Genomic DNA, 23,240 nt, shown 5'->3' with positions numbered 1-23,240 from the left:
CCTTGTCGCCCACATTTATAGCCCCACTACACATAAACTAAACACAACTCTTTTTTAACCACAAATATTTCCATCATATTAACATTTATACACAACACCCCTTGGGCAACAACCACACCTTTCGAGCAAGAAGCTAGAACCAACAAAGTACATAATCATTCTGATACGTATACATTAACAAATTAAAAGTTCATCAATTTTGATTATTCTAATAATGATAATTGTAACATCCACAAAATTTTGGTTCAAAATTGACAAGTTTATAAAATAAAAGGACTAAAAATGTTTATGAGATAAGTAATGGGAAAAGTAATAAAAAAAATAATAAAGACATGTTTATGTTAAGGAAATAAGTATGGAAACTCCATCCCACATGGAAAGTAGGAAAGAAATGGAAGCACTTTATAAGGAAGGAGTTTTGCTTGATAATGTTCTTGTGTAGCTAACCACTCTCACTAATCCTAGCGGAGGGTGCGAAGCAGCCGACGCGCACGCGCACGGGCACGGGCTTGGGTGAAGGGCGATGGGCGCAATGTGACGCTTTGATGGCGCACTTTGCACTTCAGATTGGAAAATTTTCATCTTCGCGATACGCGAAGAATCTGAGTTGCATCTTCGCGATACGCGAAGATGCAGGACACGTCACGGACACGTGGCAGACCGGAGTGACACGTAGCGACACGTGGCAAGCCTACGCGATGACTCACCTAAGCTAGTGCACCTTCGCGGTACGCGAAGATGCACAGATTCAGGCTATAAATAGGCAGCCATGGGGATGAAGTCTCCATCACATCACCCACACTTTACCTCAGTTTTCGTGCCATAGTCCCGACAATTCTGACACGTTAATTGTCTAGAAGTACGTGCAATTAGGAGTGCTGCCCACGGGAAGTTTAAGTATTCTGTATAGACAAGCCATACTAGGTAGGGGTTCTGCCCGATTATCTTATTATATATGTGGCTTAGACCCTAGGCGGGGGTATAGTCTATACCTTGATCAGTTAATAAGTGAAATATAGCTTTCATAAGATAAGGTTACGAATAAAATATTATTCTTTATTATAAAGATATTGATGGTTGGGTAAAAGTTAGTTATTATTATATATTAATTAGGTAAATAAATGAATGAACATTGGTACTTCAAGCATTGTTTACGTGTTTTAGGATATTGGAGGCTATGGAGCTTAACGAGGATATTTACGGGCTTGGAACGAATATAGAGAAGTGAAAGATTGGACGTACACGCATCACGAGGCATTCAAGAAAAGAAAAATGAAAAATATGAAGTTTTACATCTTTGCGATACGCGAAGATGCAAAGAAGGGCAGCTTCGTGATACGCGAAGCTGCAGAATCTAAAACCGACTATTTTGTCCTTCGCGATACGCGAAGAAGCATGCTGGGACATCTTTGCGTATCGCGAAGATGCTTAAGTCGGCCAAAAATTTAGGTTTTGCCTTATATAAACCCTTTAACCTCCCTATTCGGTTATAGACGACTTCCAGAGGTAAAAGAGGCTGCTTAGGACGATCTTCCGTCATTCCAAGGCTTCCGGTTCATCTCGGGTTTGCATGTTCATTAAGATATGTGATATAATCAATATGTCGATGCTTGGCTAAGTTCTTTGTTCATTCTAGGCTAGGTTTTTGTGTATTTTAACTTCTGACCAGATTTCTAATACTTAAGGTTTATGAGCTTGATTGAGTTATTGCTTTGGTCTTGCTTAATTATTGATTGATTATTTAAACAACTTGTGTTTGGGATTATTAATTGATGCATTATTTGTTTGGTTGTGTTCATCAACATTTAGGGTTTGAGCTCTTGTGTCATTGATTAGTTATCATCAAATATTGTTTCTTCATTGCTTTTAACAAACATAAGTTGGTAATTAGGTAAACCGAGTTCAATTGTGTCATCAATTCGGTTAGGGTATCGTTTGACATCAAAATCAAACTATTAGGTTTAGTAATTACTGCGTAATCAAGGGAATCCGGGATTAAGTTGAATATCACATTAACCGAACCTAGAATGAATGTTTTCATTAATATTGTTTGTAAAGTTTTTAAGTAATAATTAATTTTTAATTAAATCTTTTCTAAAAACCGCTTGACATCGTCTGTCCGCCGTAGTTAATTACTTAATTTAGTCATATTAAAATTAGCACTTTCCTTGAGTTCTTGTGGAGACGACCTTACTTACCCGTACTAGTTTATAGGTATTTAAGTCTTAATTAATTATTTTTGAGTAGACCACGACAGCTATGTCAAAATGGCGCCGTTGTCGGGGACTCAACGCGCTTAGTGCTAGTTTAGTTTAGTTTAAATTAGCGTAATTTAGTTTAATTTTAGTTTAATTCTTTTCTTCGTTGATTTTACACGGGGTGTGCTTGTTTGTGGTGTGCAGTTAATCTTTCAGGTTGATGCATACGAGATTTGCTCGAGACAAGGAGGTGTTGCAGTTTGATCCCGAGATTGAGAAAGCCGCGAGAAGAAACCGAGCAAAACAAAGAAGGGGTGAAACTTCAAAACCGAAAGAGGAAGACATGAATCATCAAGAAGATAACCCCTACCCGGTTCCACCTATGTTTTAACCCGATAACCTTAACCCGCCTCACAATCGAGAACAACCCATTTCACCAAATATCCCACAAAACATTCCACAAAACCCACCAATCCATGACCTACCACCATTCAACCCACCCATTCACCAAAACCGAAACCCGAGAGCTCAAAGAAGATATCAAATGAGAGATGATCGTTCAATCAGGTCTGAACCACCGCACAATAGAGTCGAGTTCGAGTATGATCGGCGGAGGGGATTTGACGATTTTGATGAATTCGAGGATGAAGAGGAGATGGAAGACGTGCAAGGGGATCAGTATTATAGAAGACAACAATAACAACCTCCCAGAAACCAAACACCCGAGCCCGCTCAACCACCAAGAAACCGTCGAGAAAGAAGAAGACAAGATCCCTCCGAGCCACAGTTTCCCGAGTATGAATTCGACGATGGAGTCCCGAGGGCATTTGTTCCACCGCCCGTTCGGGGGGTTCAAAGCCACTTCATTCCACAAGTGGCCACAAAACCGCTTCCCATTGTAATCCCGGTCCGAGAAGGAAGAACGTTTTCAGTAAGGCAAAGCAACCTGACCGGGATGCCTACTTTTCATGGGAAAGCATCAGAAGAACCGTACTTACAACTTGAGCGAGTTCAATGCAATTTGTGCCACTATCTCGAGTCAAGGGTTCACTGCTGATGAAGTCAAGCTAGTGGTTTTTCAGTTAAGTCTTAAAGATCTAGCGAAGCAGTGGTTCTTATCTCTACCGTCAGCGAGCATTTACATGTGGCAAGATCTGGCTCAGCAGTTTTTGGACGAGTACGACACACCGCAAAGAACGTCCTCTAACATCCAACTTTTGTTAAATAAATAACAGAAAGTTTTGTTAATAGTTGTGTGTCGTTAAAGTAGTCATGTGTTAAGTGTTGGGAAGTAGGAATTGGGAATGGGAGGTGGGACCCATGAAACCTCCTCTATATAAACCCAACCACTTATTCCTTTCTTTTCTTTTCTCATCCAAACACACTCAAGAAACACACACAAACTCTCTCTCTCTAGCAGTCGGATTTAAATCCGAGCCAAAGAAGGGTGGAATCTCGTGTTTAACATCATCAAATAACAAGAATCACGTCCAGATCTACGTATTGTCCAGATCTAAACTCGAACCCGAAGCAAAAAGGTAGGTTTCGGTTTAAATGGTTAAGTTTTATGGTTAAAATCGTCATGCAAACAGATATAATGATAGATCGGGTTGTTAAATGTAAGAAAAATATAAACTTGGTAAGTTATAACCTCTTGGGTGCACTTAAGATGAAAAGGTGGCGTTGTATTATGAGAGATATGGGTTCAGGATCAGGTGCATGGGGTCAGAATGTGTCGAAAGATGGCTTTAAAATGATAAAAACGACGAAAGACAGGAATTTCGCATCGCACAGCCATGCGAAGCGAAATCAATAATTTCGCATCGCATGACCATGCGAAGCGAAAAGCATGCGAAGCGAAAAAGTTCCATGCGGAAGCGAAAAAGTTTCATGCGAAGCAAAAAAGTTCCATGCGAAGCGAAAAAGCATGTGAAGCGAAAAAGTTTCATGCGAAGCGAAAAAGTTCCATGCGAAGCGAAACGAAACCTCCCATGCGAAATTGTTTAAGCTGTCAACCCCAGCCAGGGGCACTGCCCCTTGGACCCTGCTAGGGGCTACTGCCCCTAGACCCCGCTACCAGGGGCGCTGCCCCCGGACCCCCGTTAGTTGAGGGTTTCATAAATTTAGATGTAGGAAGTAGTGGTAATAGATAATTGACACGCGTATTGTATTGTATTGTACAGTTAGCTGTGCATAACTAAAGAAGGGAATTACCATTAACAACGAGAGAAATCGACTCCAGGTGAGTTCTAGCCCCATTTCTCTTTGAAATGTTTTCGGGGCTGTGTGCATACTCCTATATGATAGTTAATACATTTACTTAATTGATAAGTGTATGATACGTGTATGACTATGTATTGGATGTTATTACTATATAATGATAGTATGAATGAGCATGTATATATATATTATATACATGAGACATGTAAAATACGCACGTATGATAAATGTATGGTTATTCGAGGCAGTAGGGACCAGACCCTTATAATATCTGTGATGTTAGGGACCAGACCCTTATAATATCTGTGATGATAGGGACCAGACCCTTACAATATCTGTGATGTTTAATGTAGAATAGCTTATGATATACCATAGGGTTGTATGAAAGAAAGTATGTAAGTACGTATGCATGTAAGTAAGGTATGAATACGCATCTTCGGATACATATAAGTAAGGATGTGAATGTATTATATGCTAATTGATTTTCTAGAACTCACTCAGCGTAGCTGACTTTTAGTATGCACGCAAGCAAATAGGTTGAGGCAGCTGGCTTGAGGAGGGACACATGGCATGGACTGAAGAGACTGGCATCCATGATGAAGTGTTATAACTGTTTTAATTAAATATTTATGAAAAGACAATTTATATGTTAAGACAAGAATGAATGTTTTGTAATATGATGTTGAAGTTTTTAATTTTTCCACGAAGTTTTTAATTTACTTTGATTTTAGAACTGTGTTTATGAGTAATTCTAACACCAAAGTAGGGTTACCGGGAACAGGGCCCTACACGTCCGAAGCCCGAACCTCCATCAGAAATTTTCAGCAAGGGTCGGGCGAGAGTTTTCATGAAGCGTTTACGACATTCAAGAGGCTGTTGAGAACGTGTCCGCATCATGGGATCGCATTGTGGGAGCTGATCAAAGCGTTTCATGACGGGTTGACGAGCGACGATGTGCGCGATCTTCAGTCGACCACGAATGGGTCGTTTTTGACTAATGATGAGAATGTAGATTGGCAACACTTAGAGCGACATGCAATGAACTCGAAAAGGAAAGCTCAGTCGAATCGCATGGTAAAAAGGGCGGTTGTGAAAGCAGTGGATAGTGGTGAGCCGGATGATCGTATGGCTAGGTTGGAGAGAAAATTGGATCAGTTGATGGGGGTGGGAGTGAAAGAGAAAGGCAAGTCAAGAAAGGCGTACCCAGTTTGCGAGGGCTGTGGTGGAATAGGCCATGTAGTGGCGACGTGTGGAGTTGTGATGGAAGACGAAGAAGAGGAAGAAGAGGAGGTGAACTTCGTTCAGGGTGAGAAGCGTTACAATAATAATATGAATTCAAACACCTATCACCCGGGCCTCCGAAACCACCCCAATTTCAGCTATGGAAACCCGAACACGCAGCAAAACCCGAACTTTCAAGGTAATTCCCAAAAAGCAGGTTATCAGTCAAATCAACGTCAATATGGGAACGAGAGGGGTAGCGGTCAAAGCGGGTATAATCAAAGAGAATTGGGGGGTTATAACAAGAGTTATCAGCAAGGTCAGCAAAGTCAAGGGGCAGCTCAAGGTCAAGGAAGTTATTCGGGTAATCAGGAAGAGTCGATTAAGGATGTGATGAACTTTTTGAAGCAGAAGAAGACAGATCAGGAGGCTCAGAATAAAACTGTAAACCAAATGTTAGAGCTCCAAGAGAAAGCCAATGCTTCGAGGGATAAACAGGTGAGCCAGCTAGCTGAGGAAGTGGCTAGTTTGAAGAGGAATCCATCCAACCTTCCAAGTGATACTGTGAAGAACCCGAGCCATCAGAGTAGCAGTTCATCAAATGGTAAAAACATACACATTAATGCAATCACTATTGAAGATCATGGTGTGAGCGACACAGTTGAAGAATTTGAAACAGGGGCACCACTTATTCCCATTCAGATTGGAGAGTTCAAGACCATCGGGGCGCTAGTTGATTATGGTGCGAGTGTAAGTGTTCTACCGGGGAGTGTTTATGACCGGTTTGAGTTTGGACCTTTACAAGAAGTTGACACCACATTGGTGTTAGCTGATTTCACTCGAAGACGGCCCCGAGGGAAGTTGGTTGGAGTTGCAGTAAAGGTTGGTAAGTTTTATTATCCTGAAGATTTTCTTGTTTTGGATTATGAACCGGTAGAGAATGAAGAAGAGCCGAGAGTGATATTGGGGAGACCGTTTTTGGCAACAACAAATGCTCAAATCAATTATCGAGACGGAACAGTGTGCATGGACTTTGGTAATCGTAAGTTAATTTTGCATATTTTTCAAATTTATTTGATTATTTTTGTGAAAATAAATCTTCTAGGTCAGGTGCTACTAACACGTGTCTTCCTCATGTAAGTGAGGATGACACAAAAAAAGAAAGTTTTGTCTTTAATAGGTCGAAACGGAAGAGAGAAAAAGAGGAGCTGAATGCGGTAGAGGTTCATGTTGGAGAGTTGGCGATTGCATGTGATGATATCAAGCATGTAAGAGAAAAAGTGATTCATAATGAGACAGGCAAAGCAAGTAAGAAGCAACCGCCGAAGAAGGAGAAGGTAAAGAAGCCACCAGGGTTTGAGAATGAACAAAGACGGTTGGCATGCTTCGGGCCAAGATTGTAAGGCCCCGATCCCGGAACCCTACTTTAGCGTTGGATTTTATCATAAACATAGTTCTAAAATCAAAGTTCATTAAAACTTTTCGCGGAATCATTAAAACTTCATGCATTACATTACACATCATCGAATATTGTCTTAACAAAAGTATACTTGTCTTAAAACATATCATATTAATTCATGACATTCCTTTCCAAGATGCCAGTCTTCCAGTCCCTGCCACGTGCCATCCTTGAGCCAGCTCCTTCAATCTATTTACCTGCGTGTATACTAAAAGTCAGCTACGCTGAGTGAGTTCTAGTTAAGCAGGTAACATACATCTCATTCTCATTCTTAGACATATATATATATATATATATATATATATATATATATATATATATATATATATATATATCCGAAGACACATATTATATTCGCTCTTACGTTCTTACTTCCATACATTCATACTTCTTCTTACTTTAGTTATTTCATACCTACATATCGTTCTACGTAAAGAGCCTTTCGCCCTATAACCTTCGCATATATTATTAGGGTCTGCAACCCTTTCATTCTTCGCCTATATTATTAGGGTAGGCAACCCTTTTATTCTTCGCATATATTATTAGGGTATGAAACCCTTTCATTCTTCACCTATATTATTAGGGTAGGCAACCCTTTATTCTTCGCATATATTATTAGGGTATGCAACCCTTTCATTCTTCAACTCTACATATCATACATACCATTCATACACTACACATATCATACATACCTTTCTTTCATTAGCTATATATGTTCTCATATACCTCTTCACACATACGTTTAACTCTTTCTACACTAATTAGGTATATTTATAAACATTCATACGGCATACACTTACCACTTAAGGTAAGCGTATTAACAAATCACATTGAGTACGCACACAGCCCCAAAACATAACACAGAAATGGGGCTAGAAACTCACCTGGGTTCTGTTTCTCTCGGAGTTAAGTGTGATGCCCTTCCTTATCTGTGCACGGCTAACTGTGTAACAAGGCACGTGTATCAATTATCCATTTCAACTATTTCTTACATCTAGGTGAATGAAACCCTCAACTAACGGGGGTCCGGGGGCAGCGCCCCTGGTAGCGGGGTCTAGGGGCGGCAGGGTCTAAGGGGCAGAGCCCCTAGCTGGGGTTGAAAATTTTATTTTCATTAACAGTCCTTTAACAAAAACGCATCAGAAAATTAATCGGGTCACATTTTAATAACAACTTAAACAATTTCGCATGGGAGGAATTTCGCATAGAATTTCGCTTCGCATAACCTGTTTCGCTTCTCAAGGCTGAGCGAAGCGAAATACCTGTTTCGCTTCTCATGGCAGAGCGAAGCGAGATGCCTGTTTCGCTTCTCATTGCTGAGCGAAGCGAGATGCCTGTTTCGCTTCTCATGGCTGAGTGAAGCGAAATGCCTTCCTTTCTTCGTTTTTACCATTTAAAAGCCATTTTTCTTCATGGCTCTTCCTCAGGACCTGATTTAACCCTTTTCAAGGGTTTTGGGTTGTATCAACTTTGTATACTTGCGTTTTATAAGGCCCGAACATCACATTTTTACCATATAACACTCTCGTGGGGTTATAACTTATCAAGTTCATGTTTTTCTTCCATCTTACACCCCGATCTATCCTTCTATCGGTTTGCATGTCAAGACTAACCAAAAAAATCTTAACCTTTTAAACCAAAACCCACCTTTTTGCTTCGGGTTTGGTTCGGATCGTAGATCTGGACATGTTCTTGCTATTCGAAGGCACTTGAACTCCAAAATCTTCCGAAATTCTAGAGAGAAAGTGTGTGTTTTCTAGTGTGTGTGTGTTGTGTAAAGAAATGGTGAAAGGATGGGGGATGGCCTTATATAGGGAGCCATGGCCCCACCATCCACCTCCATTCCCATCTAATCCAAACACAAACACGCACACAACCAAACTAACGACACACCGATAATAATAAAACTTTTCGTTATTTATTAATTCTCAAAATACGGATGTTACAAAGATGGAGTGTCATGGACAGTGTACCACTCTGCTGGAGGAGTAAGAAGAACGAGGTGGAGGAAGGTAAGCACTCCATTAGACCACCATAACCGCCAAATCAGGTAACGGTCAGCTGAAGATCTTAACAAAAACTTAGCGCTAACCTGGAGGCAGCCCGGCCTTGTATTCAGGTACGTGTATATTTTGTATTTGAACTTTGTGGGTGTAGTTCACTATAAACCCTCACGAGACCATACTCGTCCGCCCGGGCTACCGGGGGGTTTAAAGGGCTTGTTGCATACACTAAATGAAATCGTGATTCCTACAAAAGTGAGTTAGGTCTTTTAACATTTTTACTCGTTTAACAAATTTGGTTATGAAATTAATTAATCTTGGTTGGTAACTAAAAATTAATGGTTTTGCAAATGGTTTAAAAGACCTATATTTTTAACATTTGTGAGAAGCTTGCTTCTACATGTTTGAGAGTTTGCAGATTTTATTTTGAGAGTTGAGGAGGTAAGTTCACCGAGAGATCAGCGAGGGCAAGAGAGTTGCACATGAGAGTTCTATTTTCTATTAGGTGATTTCGTTTTCATAACTTTATTTGTTTTATTAGTTTTTGTGTTAAATGTGTAATTGTATTTTTGTATATTTAATAACCACCATCACATTAGGCCAAGTTTTTAAAATTGTCAAGTGAATTTTAACTCCGTCCCTATTTTATGTCTTAAATTTTAAACATTGAGGACAATGTTTGCCTCAAGTGTGGGGATGGGAGAGAAATTGAAATTTAAAAGTTTTTATGTCTCTTGAATTAAGATTTTTTGCAAAATAATGAAAAATGATAGAAAATTCGGGGGTTATTTTTCAAAATTATTATATAATAAGAGATAAAGAAAACGGGAACACACTTAATTTGGGATGTGTCGGTAGGCTCAGCTTTGAGAATGAAAGGATAATTTGGTTGTAGACTTAATTAAACTTTAAATGCTTGATTTTTAGTGGGAAACTCCTTTAGGGTTTTGTTTGTTTAGCTAAGCCTGTGTAAGGACTTGAATGAAAGATTACATACTCAAGCCTTACTATTATATTTGATCACTAAAATATATTTTAATATGAATAGTCTATATTACAATGGTTGGATAGGCTTAACATTAGAGTATGCTAAATGGCTTGTGATATAAACATAAATGAAAATACTGCTAGTTAAGTGGTTAACACTTCATAGGCGTATGGTTTTATGGCCTTAAATCCTGTATTGATGGGATGCCCCAGGGAACGGAGACCATGGGTCGGTATGCGGTTTATCATCTGGTATGCGTAAATCCTAAGTGGATTTATTCATATTAAAAAAAAAGCTTAAAAAGAGCGAACCCGCAGTTTATCTGTCAATTCATAAGTCCATAAACATGATCACAAAAAATGCTTTAAAAGTACAAATTCACTACTGACTTGATCATCCACGCTGTTAGTCATATGGGTCCCCGTGCTCGCGTCTCATTACCATTAAGAAACGGACCACACGGGACACGTCATATGTAAGCCCTACAGATGAATTCGTGCCTACTCACGTATGGTGATGGACTTCTAGGTATTGCTTGATAACGGGGGTATGTCATGTAGTAGGGGCTATTTACTAGTTGGTTACCTAATTGCACCTTAATCGTATCTAATGACCATTTTGGTAGACTTTAATGCTTAAGTTTGGGTTTTGGTTCGATAAAAATATCCAAGATTGTCTTAGCTATTACATATGGGCTTAAAAGTTGTACACATGTGCAAAATTATTATCGTCTAATCTTAAGGTTTAAGTCAAATTGGGGTGGTCTGGTTCGGTAAAACTATAATGAAGCATGGTAAGGCGGCTTCAGGGCTTTGAGGTGTGGGCTCCATTTTAATCATATGAACTAATAAAACAGTTGCACCCTATTTTTCCCGGTAAGTATTAAAGCGTGGGTCGCAATCGTGGTTTTTGTGTTCTTGTGCTTAATTAAGATAATCTATGAAGTATTTTGAGAATGATCTTTGATTCTGATTCCATTGCAAAGTCTTTTTCGGGACGAAAAAGGATAAGTGTGAGGATGTGATAGTTGGGTAAAAGTTAGTTATTATTATATATTAATTAGTTATATTTAGGTAAATAAATGAATTAACATTGTTACTTCAAGCATTGTTTACGTGTTTCAGGACATTGGAGGCTATGGAGCTTAACGAGGATATTTACGGGCTTGGAACGAAGATAGAGAAGTGAAAGATTGGACGTACACGCATCACGAGGCATTCAAGAAAAGAAAAATGAAAAATATGAAATTTTACATCTTCGCGATACGCGAAGATGAAAAGAAGGGCAGCTTCGCGATACGCGAAGCTGCAGAATCTGAAACCGACTATTTTGTCCTTCGCGATACGCGAAGAAGCATGCTGGGACATCTTCGCGTATCGCGAAGATGCTTAAGTCGGCCAAAAATTTAGGTTTTGCCTTATATAAACCCTTTAACCTCCCTATTCGATTATAAACGACTTCCAGAGGCAAAAGAGGCTGCTTAGGACGATCTTCCATCATTCCAAGGCTTCCGGTTCATCTCGGGTTTGCATGTTCATTAAAATAAGTGATATAATCAATATGTCGATGCTTGGCTAAGTTCTTTGTTCATTCTAGGCTAGGTTTTTGTGTATTTTAACTTCTGACCAGATTCTAATACTTAAGGTTTATGAGCTTGATTGAGTTATTGCTTTGGTCTTGCTTAATTATTGATTGATTATTTAAACAACTTGTGTTTGGGATTATTAATTGATGCATTATTTGTTTGGTTGTGTTCATCAACATTTAGGGTTTGAGCTCTTGTGTCATTGATTAGTTATCATCAAATATTGTTTCTTCATTGGCTTCAACAAACATAAGTTGGTAATTAGGTAAACCGAGTTCAATTGTGTCATTAATTCGGTTAGGGTATCGTTTGACATCACAATCAAACTATTAGGTTTAGTAATTACTACGTAATCAAGGGAATCTGGGATTAAGTTGAATATCACATTAACCGAACCTAGAATGAATGTTTTCATTAATATTGTTTGCAAAGTTTTTAAGTAATAATTAAGTTTTAATTAAATCTTTTCTAAAAACCGCTTGACATCGTCTGTCCGCCGTAGTTAATTAATTAATTTAGTCATATTAAAATTAGCACTTTCCTTGAGTTCCTGTGGAGACGACCTTACTTACCCGTACTAGTTGATAGGTATTTAAGTATTAATTAATTGTTTTTGAGTAGACCACGACAGCCTACGTCAGATATTTCTTATGAATGAAGAAATGGAATATATATACGTTTCTTCATGATAAAGAAACGTGATATATATATATATATATATATATATATATATGTTTTATAAAGAAATGAATGTCAAGGTAAAGATTATGCAAATAGACTAAGGTCTAAAACTAGATCATAGATCTAGTTATTTATAGAATGTTATTCTCGTACTATAGGTCCGGGATAAAGATCAGGCATTTATCAGTGAGATACATTGTTTATAAGGTGAATACGTCCAACCTTTTTATGAATGTTTTATGATGTGAATACGTCCATGTACTGTTTTAAAGATATTTATGGAGGGTTATCCATAAATAAAGAGTCAGAAAAGATTTTATATGAGGGTTGTTATAAATCCTCTATGTTTATGAAATGTTTACTTTTATAAACTATGGACTGTTATCCATATGTAAAGAGTTATGAAAGTATTTGCATAAGGATTGGTTCACATCCTCTAAAACGTTTTGATACAAGGTAGTACTAAACACTCAGGCTAAAATACATGTGTCTGCATACATACATAAATGTTTTGTAGTGGGCACACTACAAACATACTGACAATGAGGCAAGTGACTGTCTCTATGGCGAGTGAAGTCCGATTATGTGGTCTATTGGTATTTTTAGTTCCGATGAGATAGGTTGAGGCCCACTGAGTCGTTGAATGCTATTGGTGTTGTGTCATAACGAAGACGATTTGTATATGATTATGTATGATGAATTATGAAAACCTTTTTGTTGAGTCAGCGTTATTCACCAGCACATAGCTGACGTATTTTCCCCACATTTCAGGGAAATAGTAAATGTTAGAACAGACAAGCAAGACAGATAAGAAGATTGAGGGCATAGTCATTAGAGGTGATATGATGGCTCAGATATTTAAAATACTGTGAAGAATAATATTTTAAAATGACAGGTATTTTAAAACGGGTATTAAATTCCCGAGATTTCAATATAATGATATTTTTATTCAAAAGACTTCCGCTAAAAGAACATAACTCTGATATATTTTCAAAACAGATACCAACTATTGATCATATGCCTAGGCCCTAGGACGAGGTGTGAGAATAATCTTGCTCTACTATTCACCCATAAAAGATCCCACGCTTTAATCTTCTCGCACGTCTTATGAATAGATAACCCGACAAAAATACATGTCTTAGACGGTCGGAAAATAATACAATTAAACTCCAAGCATCATTTTTGTCAACTCCAACAAGAGATGCTAAATCAGTATTCCAGAATCAGACTAACAGATCAGGAACCATTTTACAATAAGTACTCTTCAACCACATGGGATCAAATCTTTTTGCCGTTCAAAAATAAATTATGTATATAAACATTTACAAATTACTCTATTAGTTAATTTTTTTATTTTTTATTTTAAACTAATATAACCACCATGTCTTAAGTAATTCTAAAATCCACAACCATACACTATTAGTTAATTCCTTTTTTTCAACGGCCTATAATTAATTAACTAATCAAATATTGATTCTACAAATCATTTTCAGCATAAATGCTACTTAAAGTTTTAGTTAGAATTCCTTTAATTCATTTTAATTTGATGTAACCAAATGTTACAATTCCATTTAGTTTGATGGTACCAGAATGCTAGCATCTATTTATTTCCATCGAATGTAGCAAAAACTATACCATTATCGTGTGATCATTTAGATAGTTAATTCTGGTCAAAATCTGGTTTGAAACCAAATGGAACCGCACAAGTCTGAGAATTCCTTTGTTGAAATAGTTAAAACCGAACCAAACCAGGTTTAAAGCGGTTTCGACACCAAGCTAGGACTAGCTTTACCCGATGTAATCGGTCAACGGTTTTGTGCACCTCTAGGCACCGTGTTAAGATCATTTAATAGCCCACACACCTGATCAAGCCCCGCTGAAGTTCTCATGTAATGATAGCGAGGATACATTAGTTGAGGTGGGAAAAAACCCGGTTCATGACCCGACCCATGAGTACGAACCTGGTTATAGTTCCTCAGAAAAATCATACCAGGACCCACCAGAACTGGTTCCACCTCTATCATGTCAAACCCCGGACCTGACCGGCCCGAAAGCCGATAAAAATCAGTCAAATATCCAACCATACCCGGAACTGGTTCCTACCAAACCTTGTTCTTTACTTTTGTTGATCATACCCGGAACCGGTTCTGGTTCAGGTTTATGAAAATACCCAATTTGCAAACGCTAGGTTTGAGATTATTTCAAACAAAAATTAAACAATTATCATGTTAGCATGTCTACCAAGAACCATGGTGATAAGTCAATATTTTGTTGTATACTTCTCACTTAGGGATGTACAGCCCAACTCGGATTTGAAACCGAGCTGAATTAAGCTCAAGCTCGGGTCAATTTAAAAAAAAATAAATTTAATGAGCATCTTTCAAGTTCAGTTCAATTATCATTCAATAGCTCAAAAACTATATGCAAAGTAAGTTCAACATGATACATAACAAGTCCAAATCAAGTTCACATGAGTCTGTTAACTAGCAAGCCAAACCGAGTAGTGCTAAAGCACAATCCATCCCAGGCTCCGGCTTGAGCCAAACCGAGCCGAGCTAACAACCCTTGGCTCGGGTTCAACTCACTTGCAAACCAAACCAGATCGGCTCAGTTTCAAACTGAACCAATTCGATTAAACATTTTTCGAGCCTTTTCTGATCGTGCTTCGAGCAAGCTCTGAGGTGTTTTTTTTAAGTCATAAAATGACCAACAAAATGTGTTGAAAATACGTTCAAAGTTCCTTATTTTGTCAAAGGTGAAGACCTACATTTTCTACATTCAACAAAAAACTAGATTATTTAATAACAATCTATTTAGTTTAACATGAAACAAACACAAGGAACCATACCCATTCATACCCCTTAACCAAACACCACCTAACAAAATCTACCAAACATTTAAGTTACAAGTTACCGAATTTCCTGACACCGTACGATTCCCGCAGCACCTCCATAGCACACCAATCTCTCGCTACCTTTATTTATGTTCCATGTAGCTCGATGCATCGCAACCATTTTTGGAGGGAAAACTTCGGTTTTGGGTTTCTCCTTAACATACTCTTCATCAATTTTATTGTCATCATTATTTATGCACACTAATGCTTGACTCGTTTGCACTTCCCGAGAGTTATCATCATTGTTCTTCAGGGCCATCTCCAACGGGCCTCCTGGACATAAGTTTTGACCATAACATTAGGATAACACAACCGAGCTCGGTTGATAACAAACACATATCTTATTATAACTCATATACAAAAATAAATTGTAGCTAACATGATTTGAACTTGGGACCTCTAATGTAAAATGTTAAAGCTCTTACCAACTTCAGTAACATAGTATTATTGTCTACATTCTACATATATGAATTTAATACCCTTTCTAACACATTTCTTCTATTTTTTAATTTTAAATCAGTAAAATAACAGCAGTTTTATTAAACTTCTAATTTAATAGTATATAAATATTACGTAATGCCATTCGGTTTCATAAATCCGGTCCAACCAGTGATGCGATCCGTCTACGAAAACATTGCTTCAGTGTATTTGATTGTAATTTCATAGATACCCTTTAAAACTTGATATTATATCATATGTATCCAGCAAAAAACCAGAATAACAAATATACACGTTTAATTAAACAGATCGACCTGCCAATCTGTTTTAACTTAATTGGTCAACCCACTAACCCGTTTAACCCATTTTTTACAACCAACCAACTTGATCAGCATGTTTACAACTCAGTTATCACCTGCCAACGGCCAACTCCTTTGAGACGTTTATATAAATGTGTTAAACAGGCCATGTTCAGTTTCCACGATATTAAGCGTGTGTGCAGTGGCGGACCCAGGAATTTTTGTCAATGGGGTCCCAATTTTTTCGGTTTACAAAATTTTTCGGGTCGGTCGTTATTCGGGTCGGGTCGAGGCGAGGAACATAATAAAACACGGAACTATGGTGTCATTGGAAACGAGTAAGTAGAAAGAATCTAAATTAGAAACTAGATGAAACATACACTTTTAATTCATACCCGAAAAACATGAACGTAATCTATATATATGGTCTTAAATAATTGACCAAAACATGAAAAAATAACTCTAACACAAATAAATGATTAATTATAATATACATACAAAAGGTAAATAATAAAAGAATATGCAAAATCCATGTTAACATTATATATGTTGCATGGTGATAATGACTATATGAGAGAAACTAACAAAAAGCACAAATACCCTAACTGAATAACTAAGACTAGGATATTAAAAAAACAACAAAAAAGGAGTATGGTGGGGCTTGAACCTACAACCTCTCACAAGTAAAACAAGGGACTTTCCACTGTACCAGTTCAATCCTAATAGTATGGGTTCCAAGTATTATTTTTTATGGGGTCCTTACAAAATTTAATATACCGTCTCTAAGTAATTTTTAAAAAACATCGGTGTCCCGGGACCCCGATCGGACCTATGTGGGTCCGCCCCTGCGTGTGTGTGTGTGTGTGTGTGTGTGTGTGTATAGAGAGAGAGAGAGGAACCTAAAGATTGTTTGGGAGGTGTTAGGCATTTAGAGATATGGCCTTTAGCTCTCATTTCTTGATTTGACTTTGACTTCAAGCCACGACTGGATCTGGGGGTATCGGAAAATTCAGTGGACGATTTCTTCATTGGAATGGGGATGTTTGGCAATGGGGATAACACAGTAAGACTCGAATCTTCTTCCTCTGTTAGGGACCCGCAATAATAGTGAGGTTCCCGGTTTCTGTGAGGATCTTTCTCCACTGCTTTTGCTGTAAGCTGATCAGTTTCACAAGCATAAGTATTAGAATAATGTAAAGAAAATAATAATATATATTTTTTTAGAAAAATAAAAGCACACCTGGAAATTAATAACTTTACCATCTGAACAGCAATACGCAACCATGCCTGCAATCATATGTTAAAAATGGTTAAACAACATAAAATCAAATTGTTTTAAACTATTACTGTTATATAAATATTATTATTACCTGTTAACTTGGAAGCTTGAATGCTCCAAATTGAAGATGATGAACAACTATAACTACTAGTTCCATATTGTTTTTTCCCAGTTTGCGAGCCAGTAACCATGCCCGTAACCGGGTAATCACATGCAGCTTTTAATAAGCTTATTAATTTTATTTCCCCATCGTCACACGATAAAATAACACATCTGCAACCAAAATTAAATATTAATTTAAGGTTAAAGTTATAAAAAATAATAAATTAGAAGGTCCAACGGTACCTAGGATCTGGCAGCCAATCCACACTATTTATGACTTTTTGAGTAGGTATATCCCAAAGAGGATGAAATGGATCACTGCAATGAAGTGTTTAAAGCCAATATTAGCATATTTTCAGATGTGATGTTTGATAAGGTTGCTGACATGGCATCATACTAACCGTATGTCCCAAAACTTTAAACCTTTATGACCAGCAGTAACGATTGTATTTACAGTCTCGGGATCACTGCAGAACTTAACATAAGTTATGAATTAGAAAAGAAAGTATGTTTAAAACAACCTTATGCATGTATTTATGTCCTGTTTTGTTTGCTAACCTGGCAAGTGGAGCCCACTTAAGTGCCCTTATAGGAACAGTATCAGCATTGAAGCAAAGCAAAGGTCTAGTATCTGCAAACAAAAACTATAATATTAAATCAACTAACAAAAAGCGTAATGAAGAAAATAAAACATCAAAACTTTTTATAATACCTTTAGGTGAATTACTAGCAGAGAACTTCCACAGTGCAACCTAAGTGTTTATACAAATATCATTTTGTAGTAAATATAAGTTTAAAATGAAAATTACAAGATTACCACTCCATCATGACAACCAGCTAGAATGAGATCATGAGGAGATGATGCTGACCATTCCAATGTTAGAGGAATGCTGTAAAAAAACAAAATACTTCAAAAAAATGTTCTCAAGACAAAATAAATTTATAAATGTAGAAAAAATGTAATCAGGGGTGCTAACGGGTCGTGTTCGCACGTTAGTAGACCCAATACGACACAACCTAAAATTTTGTCAGATGTACTAACCCGAACATGACACAAGTATTTGCGGATTGACACGAACATGACCTGTCTAACACAGTTTTTTTATTCTTTATTTTTACACATATTAATACTTTAAAATAACAATTTTATGAAAAAAATAATAATAATAATATGTACAAAGGTATATAAAACAATCACGTTTTAATTATAAAAACTTATATTAATTTTTCTTTTAAGTAATAAATTTTGCTATAAAATGCCCAATGAATATAAGTTATACCATAAAAAGAAATTTTAAACATATAAATGGGGTAAACATGCCAAGCAATGAACCCCCCCCCCCCCCCTCTTCCCTGGTTGACACGAATACGACTTGTTTAGCTAAACGTGTTCGCAGGTTCGAGAAATACAATTTGTAATATAAAACGCATTCTAAAAAATAAATGGGCTAAACGGATCAATCCGTGAACCCGCCAGGGCCAAATTGACAATAATAATAATGATGGCAATAGTAATAGTAAGCTATAATGAAATGATAGTGGGAAAAACTGCAATAGGCTTTTGTTCATGGCTAAACCTGAAACTGACCTGAACACGTTTATGCCAAACCAAAACCTATGAATTCCGTCTTAGATTCGTGTCATGTCAGATATCCACACTTATAGTAATAATGATGGTAATAGTAATAGTAATATATAATGAAACGGTCGTTGGAAAAACTGCAATAGGTTGTATTAAATATGATGGTTATATAAGCATAAAGATATTACCTTTGTCTATCGCCACATTTCAACATCGAACATAAAAAAACCGGCTTCAACTTGAGAAACCGAAGATCGTTACCTTCTTTTTTACAATAAGAAAATATAGCTTTTGTAACAAGAGGATGAGGTACCTCCCACCTGCATTATAAAAAAGAATTAAATAATATAACTTATAATAGCAAATTGATTAACATTTACAAGTAATCTCACACTTCAAGAGCTCCATTTCCCAGCAAAACTGCAAGATATCCCAACACATGTTTAGAAACCGAACAAGAATCAGACGGTCTCCATTTCACATCCCATGCAACTTTTCCATTGTGAGCCAAACCCATTACAAGTCTAGGCAAAGTATCATCTTGGTCAACGGGACTTGAGTTTGAGGTTGACTTTGTTGATTGGTCATTTCTTGGCCTTCTAGTATAGACCTTAAAATCTTGTCTTTTGGGGACTTTCTTTCTGGCAAGGAGTTCAGAGGTCAAAAGGGTAAATTTGTCAATAGCACTCAACTCGGTTGAATTATCTGGAAATTTAACTGCAAGAGGCTCCGGGCTTGTTTTGGGTGAACTATCGGTAAATTCAATAACCGGTGGCGTATTTAATGACTCTTTAACCGGATTCTTTCTAGGTCTTCCTCTAGGCTTTTGTGGCTTACGAGATTTAAACTTTTTATTAACGTCTTCTCTGGAAACTAATTGAAGCATATTATTTAAACGTTCGGGAGAACTAACGGGCAAATCTTGCATTAACTGATCATTGCAATTTGGATCTTTTATAGGAGTCTTTCTTGGTCTCCCTTTTGGTTTCTTTGGCTTTGTGGGGTCAATGTTTGTAGTAGGTTTCCTTGCTTTGACTTTGACCAATGATGTCTTAAGTTGACTTTGACCGGTATTTAGCATACACCATATCTGGATTAGACCTCTTCCGGTAAGTGGAGCACCAATCTTGTGATATGTAGACTCTGGAGGATGAGCAGAAACCGCAATGAACTAGAATACATTTACAAAATTAAAAAAATAAATAAATACAGAAAGAAAGATATAAATAAGTACTTGAAGGGCATTTATGTAAATAAGTACCTCAACATTAGTGTCAAAGGCAGAACTTTGATGAACTCTAGGACACCAATCCAATGCCCAAACAGGACCGCCAACATACATTACAAAATCTTTGCTGCAACAAGATATTATAAGATAATATATATAAAAAAGGGTTTAAAAAAAGAAACCAAATGCTATATCGACAATGATAACGAACCTCAATGGTGACGAAATATCGTTTTCAACTGATATATCCTGCATCAATATCAGCACACAATCTAATAAGGCATCTTCTGAGTGAAACTTCAGATACGAATGTATTATAATTGTGTGGATTAAAGTATCCAAAAAATTAAATATAATTGCACCTTGGGAACATTTGCTGAAGAAAACTGAGGCAGGTTGAACGTAGTTGTGACATCTTTCTCCTCAGAATTTTCCTTTTCAGAAGCAAATCGTATAGCCCGAGGTTGATAACAGAAATCTCTCCATTTACTGTCAATATCAGAAATTGAACAATTAAGGTAAGTATGTTCACATTTATAAATCAATAAAACATTAATCAAACATATAGTTAGAAAAAACTAAAGGCACATGCATACAAAAAAGACTTCATAAATGCACCTTAAGAAAGTAACAGAAGAAGACAGCCGGTGAATCTCGGTTTGTTCAAACTCAGATTGTGACTCTCCAGAGATAACAGCAATTTTATCCATCAACTTAAAGTGATTTTCAACCGAATGATCAAACTTTGAAACCCTAATTCCTGGTGGAAGAGTGTCATCATCTCCATCTACCACTGAAACTAATTGTAAATTAGATTGTTAATTGTTAATAATACATATATTCCCATACAAAAGAAGAGTGTTCATTCGTTTAACTTCAACTGAACAAACGATTGAATACGAACAATCAAACAAATGAGGTTTTCTTATTCGTGTCCGTTAAGAAAATGTACGTGTTCATATTCGTCGCTAATAATATAAACGAACAGTTCATGAATGTAAACAAACGAACAGTACTGGACATTGATGAACGAACATAATTTAGCTCATACCATTTAAAAGTAAATATGAACCACAATGTATTGGCCCCTAAAAGTTAATAAAACTCAACTAAACTGTAATGGCTGAAAAAACTTAAATGATTGTATTAGTGAACGTAAGCAAACAAACATAACAGAAAGTAAACAAACGAATATAAAAGAACGTATGCGAACAGTCACAAACATAAATAAACGAACAAGATACACGTTCATGTTCGTTTATTTAACTCAATGAACAAAAAGTTTTGTTCATGTTCATTTGTTTATTAAACAAAAAGGAACTTCCCACCAAACGGTTAACAAACTGTTCACTGAACGGGTTGAGAATGATGATGAGTACCTCGTTTTAAATATGATTGCAATTTCAGTGGAGCTTTCATTGTTCCAACGCTTGCGTCAGTTTTTTGTTGGTTGATTTTTTGCACTTCAACTGCTTTACCACCATCCATGTTATATGCACGCGGCGGTCTGCGTGGCTTTTCTTTTATTTTATTAACATTTCCATCTAAAAGCCCCTGCAGAAGGAGCTTCACATCCTCGGGTACCTTTAGACAACTCGCAACGTTCCCTTTAATTCCCGCAAGATGTTGCTTCATTCTACTGATCCCTCCGCCACGAAGTTCTTTTTGACAAAAAGTACAAACAAATAACTTTTTTCCACCTTCATCTTCAGCTTCACGAATATACTTCCAAGCTATATCTGTTCTTATACGATGATTCGGCTGAATAGAAGGATCTGTTGGTCCCTTTGGTGATGTTGAAGCAATAATTTCCATATTCTACAAATAGAACAATCAATAGATTATTAAACTGCAAAAACATAAAGAAAGTATAAAACAATAGATATCAAACACTCAGACATAGAAAAGCATTGTCCTTTTGTTATCATTAATGGTTTAAACGAGCCATCCCGATCGCGAGCTAGTTTAAACGAACTCGAGCCTAAAAATAAGCTTATTAAATAAACAAGCCTGAGCTCGAGCTTCACTAAACGAGCTTGAGCCTGCTCGCAAGCCTAAACGAGCCAGTTATTTATATAATCTTTTTTGCGTTATATATATTTATTTAATAATAATAATTATTATATATATATATATATATATATATATATATAATTATGATAAAAAAAAATAACTAAATGATATATCTTTAATATATATAAAATCATTAATAAATAGGAAAAGAACTGAGCTAAAGCTTGTAAAATTATTCACGAACCGAGTTCGAGCTTTAGAAATAGAGCTCAAGATGAACCAAACTAACTGTAAGTTAAACGAGTCAAGCCCAAGGTCGTTTACACACGTAGTTATCATCATCAACAAATAGATACATCAAAATATCATCTTTTAAAGCTCTCTAATAATTAACAAGTACAGATTAACCATCATCGCACTTATATAAACTACTAATTGAATTAGAACAGCGATTCTTATTAAAATTAGGGCAAAAAAACACAAATTAGGGATTTAAATTACCTAATTGATGCGTTGATTGATGACGAAAGCAATGGCGGTGAGTTGACTCGTGTGTGACTCGCGTATCGGTGTATGCTGCGATTCGATCTTGTTTGCTTTCAAGTACAAAGTTTGTTTGGGTTACGCCCTTCTGTATATGTTTTCAAATCCGGACCGGCCGGTCGAACCGGCTTATGCTATTTGAATCGGTTGATATGTCTGACAGCGGAGGTGATCCGAATAGTCGAGCGGATCGATGATTAATATGAATATGAGTATTGAATTATAAATTAGAATAATTAAAAAATTTGGTGAGTTTTTTAGGGCTATGACTTTAACTATTAATTATGTATTTACTTTCAAGATTTATTTAGTTAGATGTAATAAAGTCAAAGTAAATGTTAAGTCGTGTCTTGATAACCAATATGTATTTATTCCTTTTGTTTATTTTACATTTTTGGTTTTCTCGCGCCTGAAGCTGTGGAGTTACTTACCCGTGTTCAGCGGGTTATGCATAGTAATTTTATGACTCAAAGATCAGCAAATGCAGTTTTTAAAAAATTGGGTTTTG

General features: G+C 36.8%; 1 protein-coding gene across 1 annotated transcript; it reads right to left on the bottom strand.

Annotated features, from left to right (window-relative positions):
• Positions 1-15,264: 15,264 nt before the first annotated feature.
• Positions 15,265-22,807, bottom strand: LOC143555199 (uncharacterized). The gene is made up of 17 exons (XM_077044794.1): positions 22,691-22,807; positions 21,556-21,994; positions 20,795-20,969; positions 20,539-20,665; positions 20,388-20,425; positions 20,210-20,303; positions 19,341-20,119; positions 19,137-19,268; positions 18,184-18,256; positions 18,079-18,118; positions 17,925-17,997; positions 17,768-17,833; positions 17,610-17,684; positions 17,356-17,537; positions 17,226-17,272; positions 16,885-17,143; positions 15,265-15,521 (listed from the first exon to the last, which is right to left on the bottom strand). The coding sequence occupies exons 2-17, from the start codon at positions 21,989-21,991 to the stop codon at positions 15,265-15,267; spliced, it is 2,853 nt and encodes a 950-aa protein (XP_076900909.1). The 5' UTR covers positions 21,992-21,994; positions 22,691-22,807.
• Positions 22,808-23,240: the final 433 nt, after the last annotated feature.

Source organism: Bidens hawaiensis, unplaced genomic scaffold (genome assembly GCF_021521415.1).
Source record: "Bidens hawaiensis isolate Kalapana, Puna unplaced genomic scaffold, B.hawaiensis_p1.1 tig00018012_1, whole genome shotgun sequence".
Lineage (NCBI taxonomy): Eukaryota > Viridiplantae > Streptophyta > Magnoliopsida > Asterales > Asteraceae > Bidens > Bidens hawaiensis.
The sequence above is the reverse complement of the archived record's forward strand: the minus strand, read 5'-3'. Positions and strand labels throughout refer to the sequence as shown.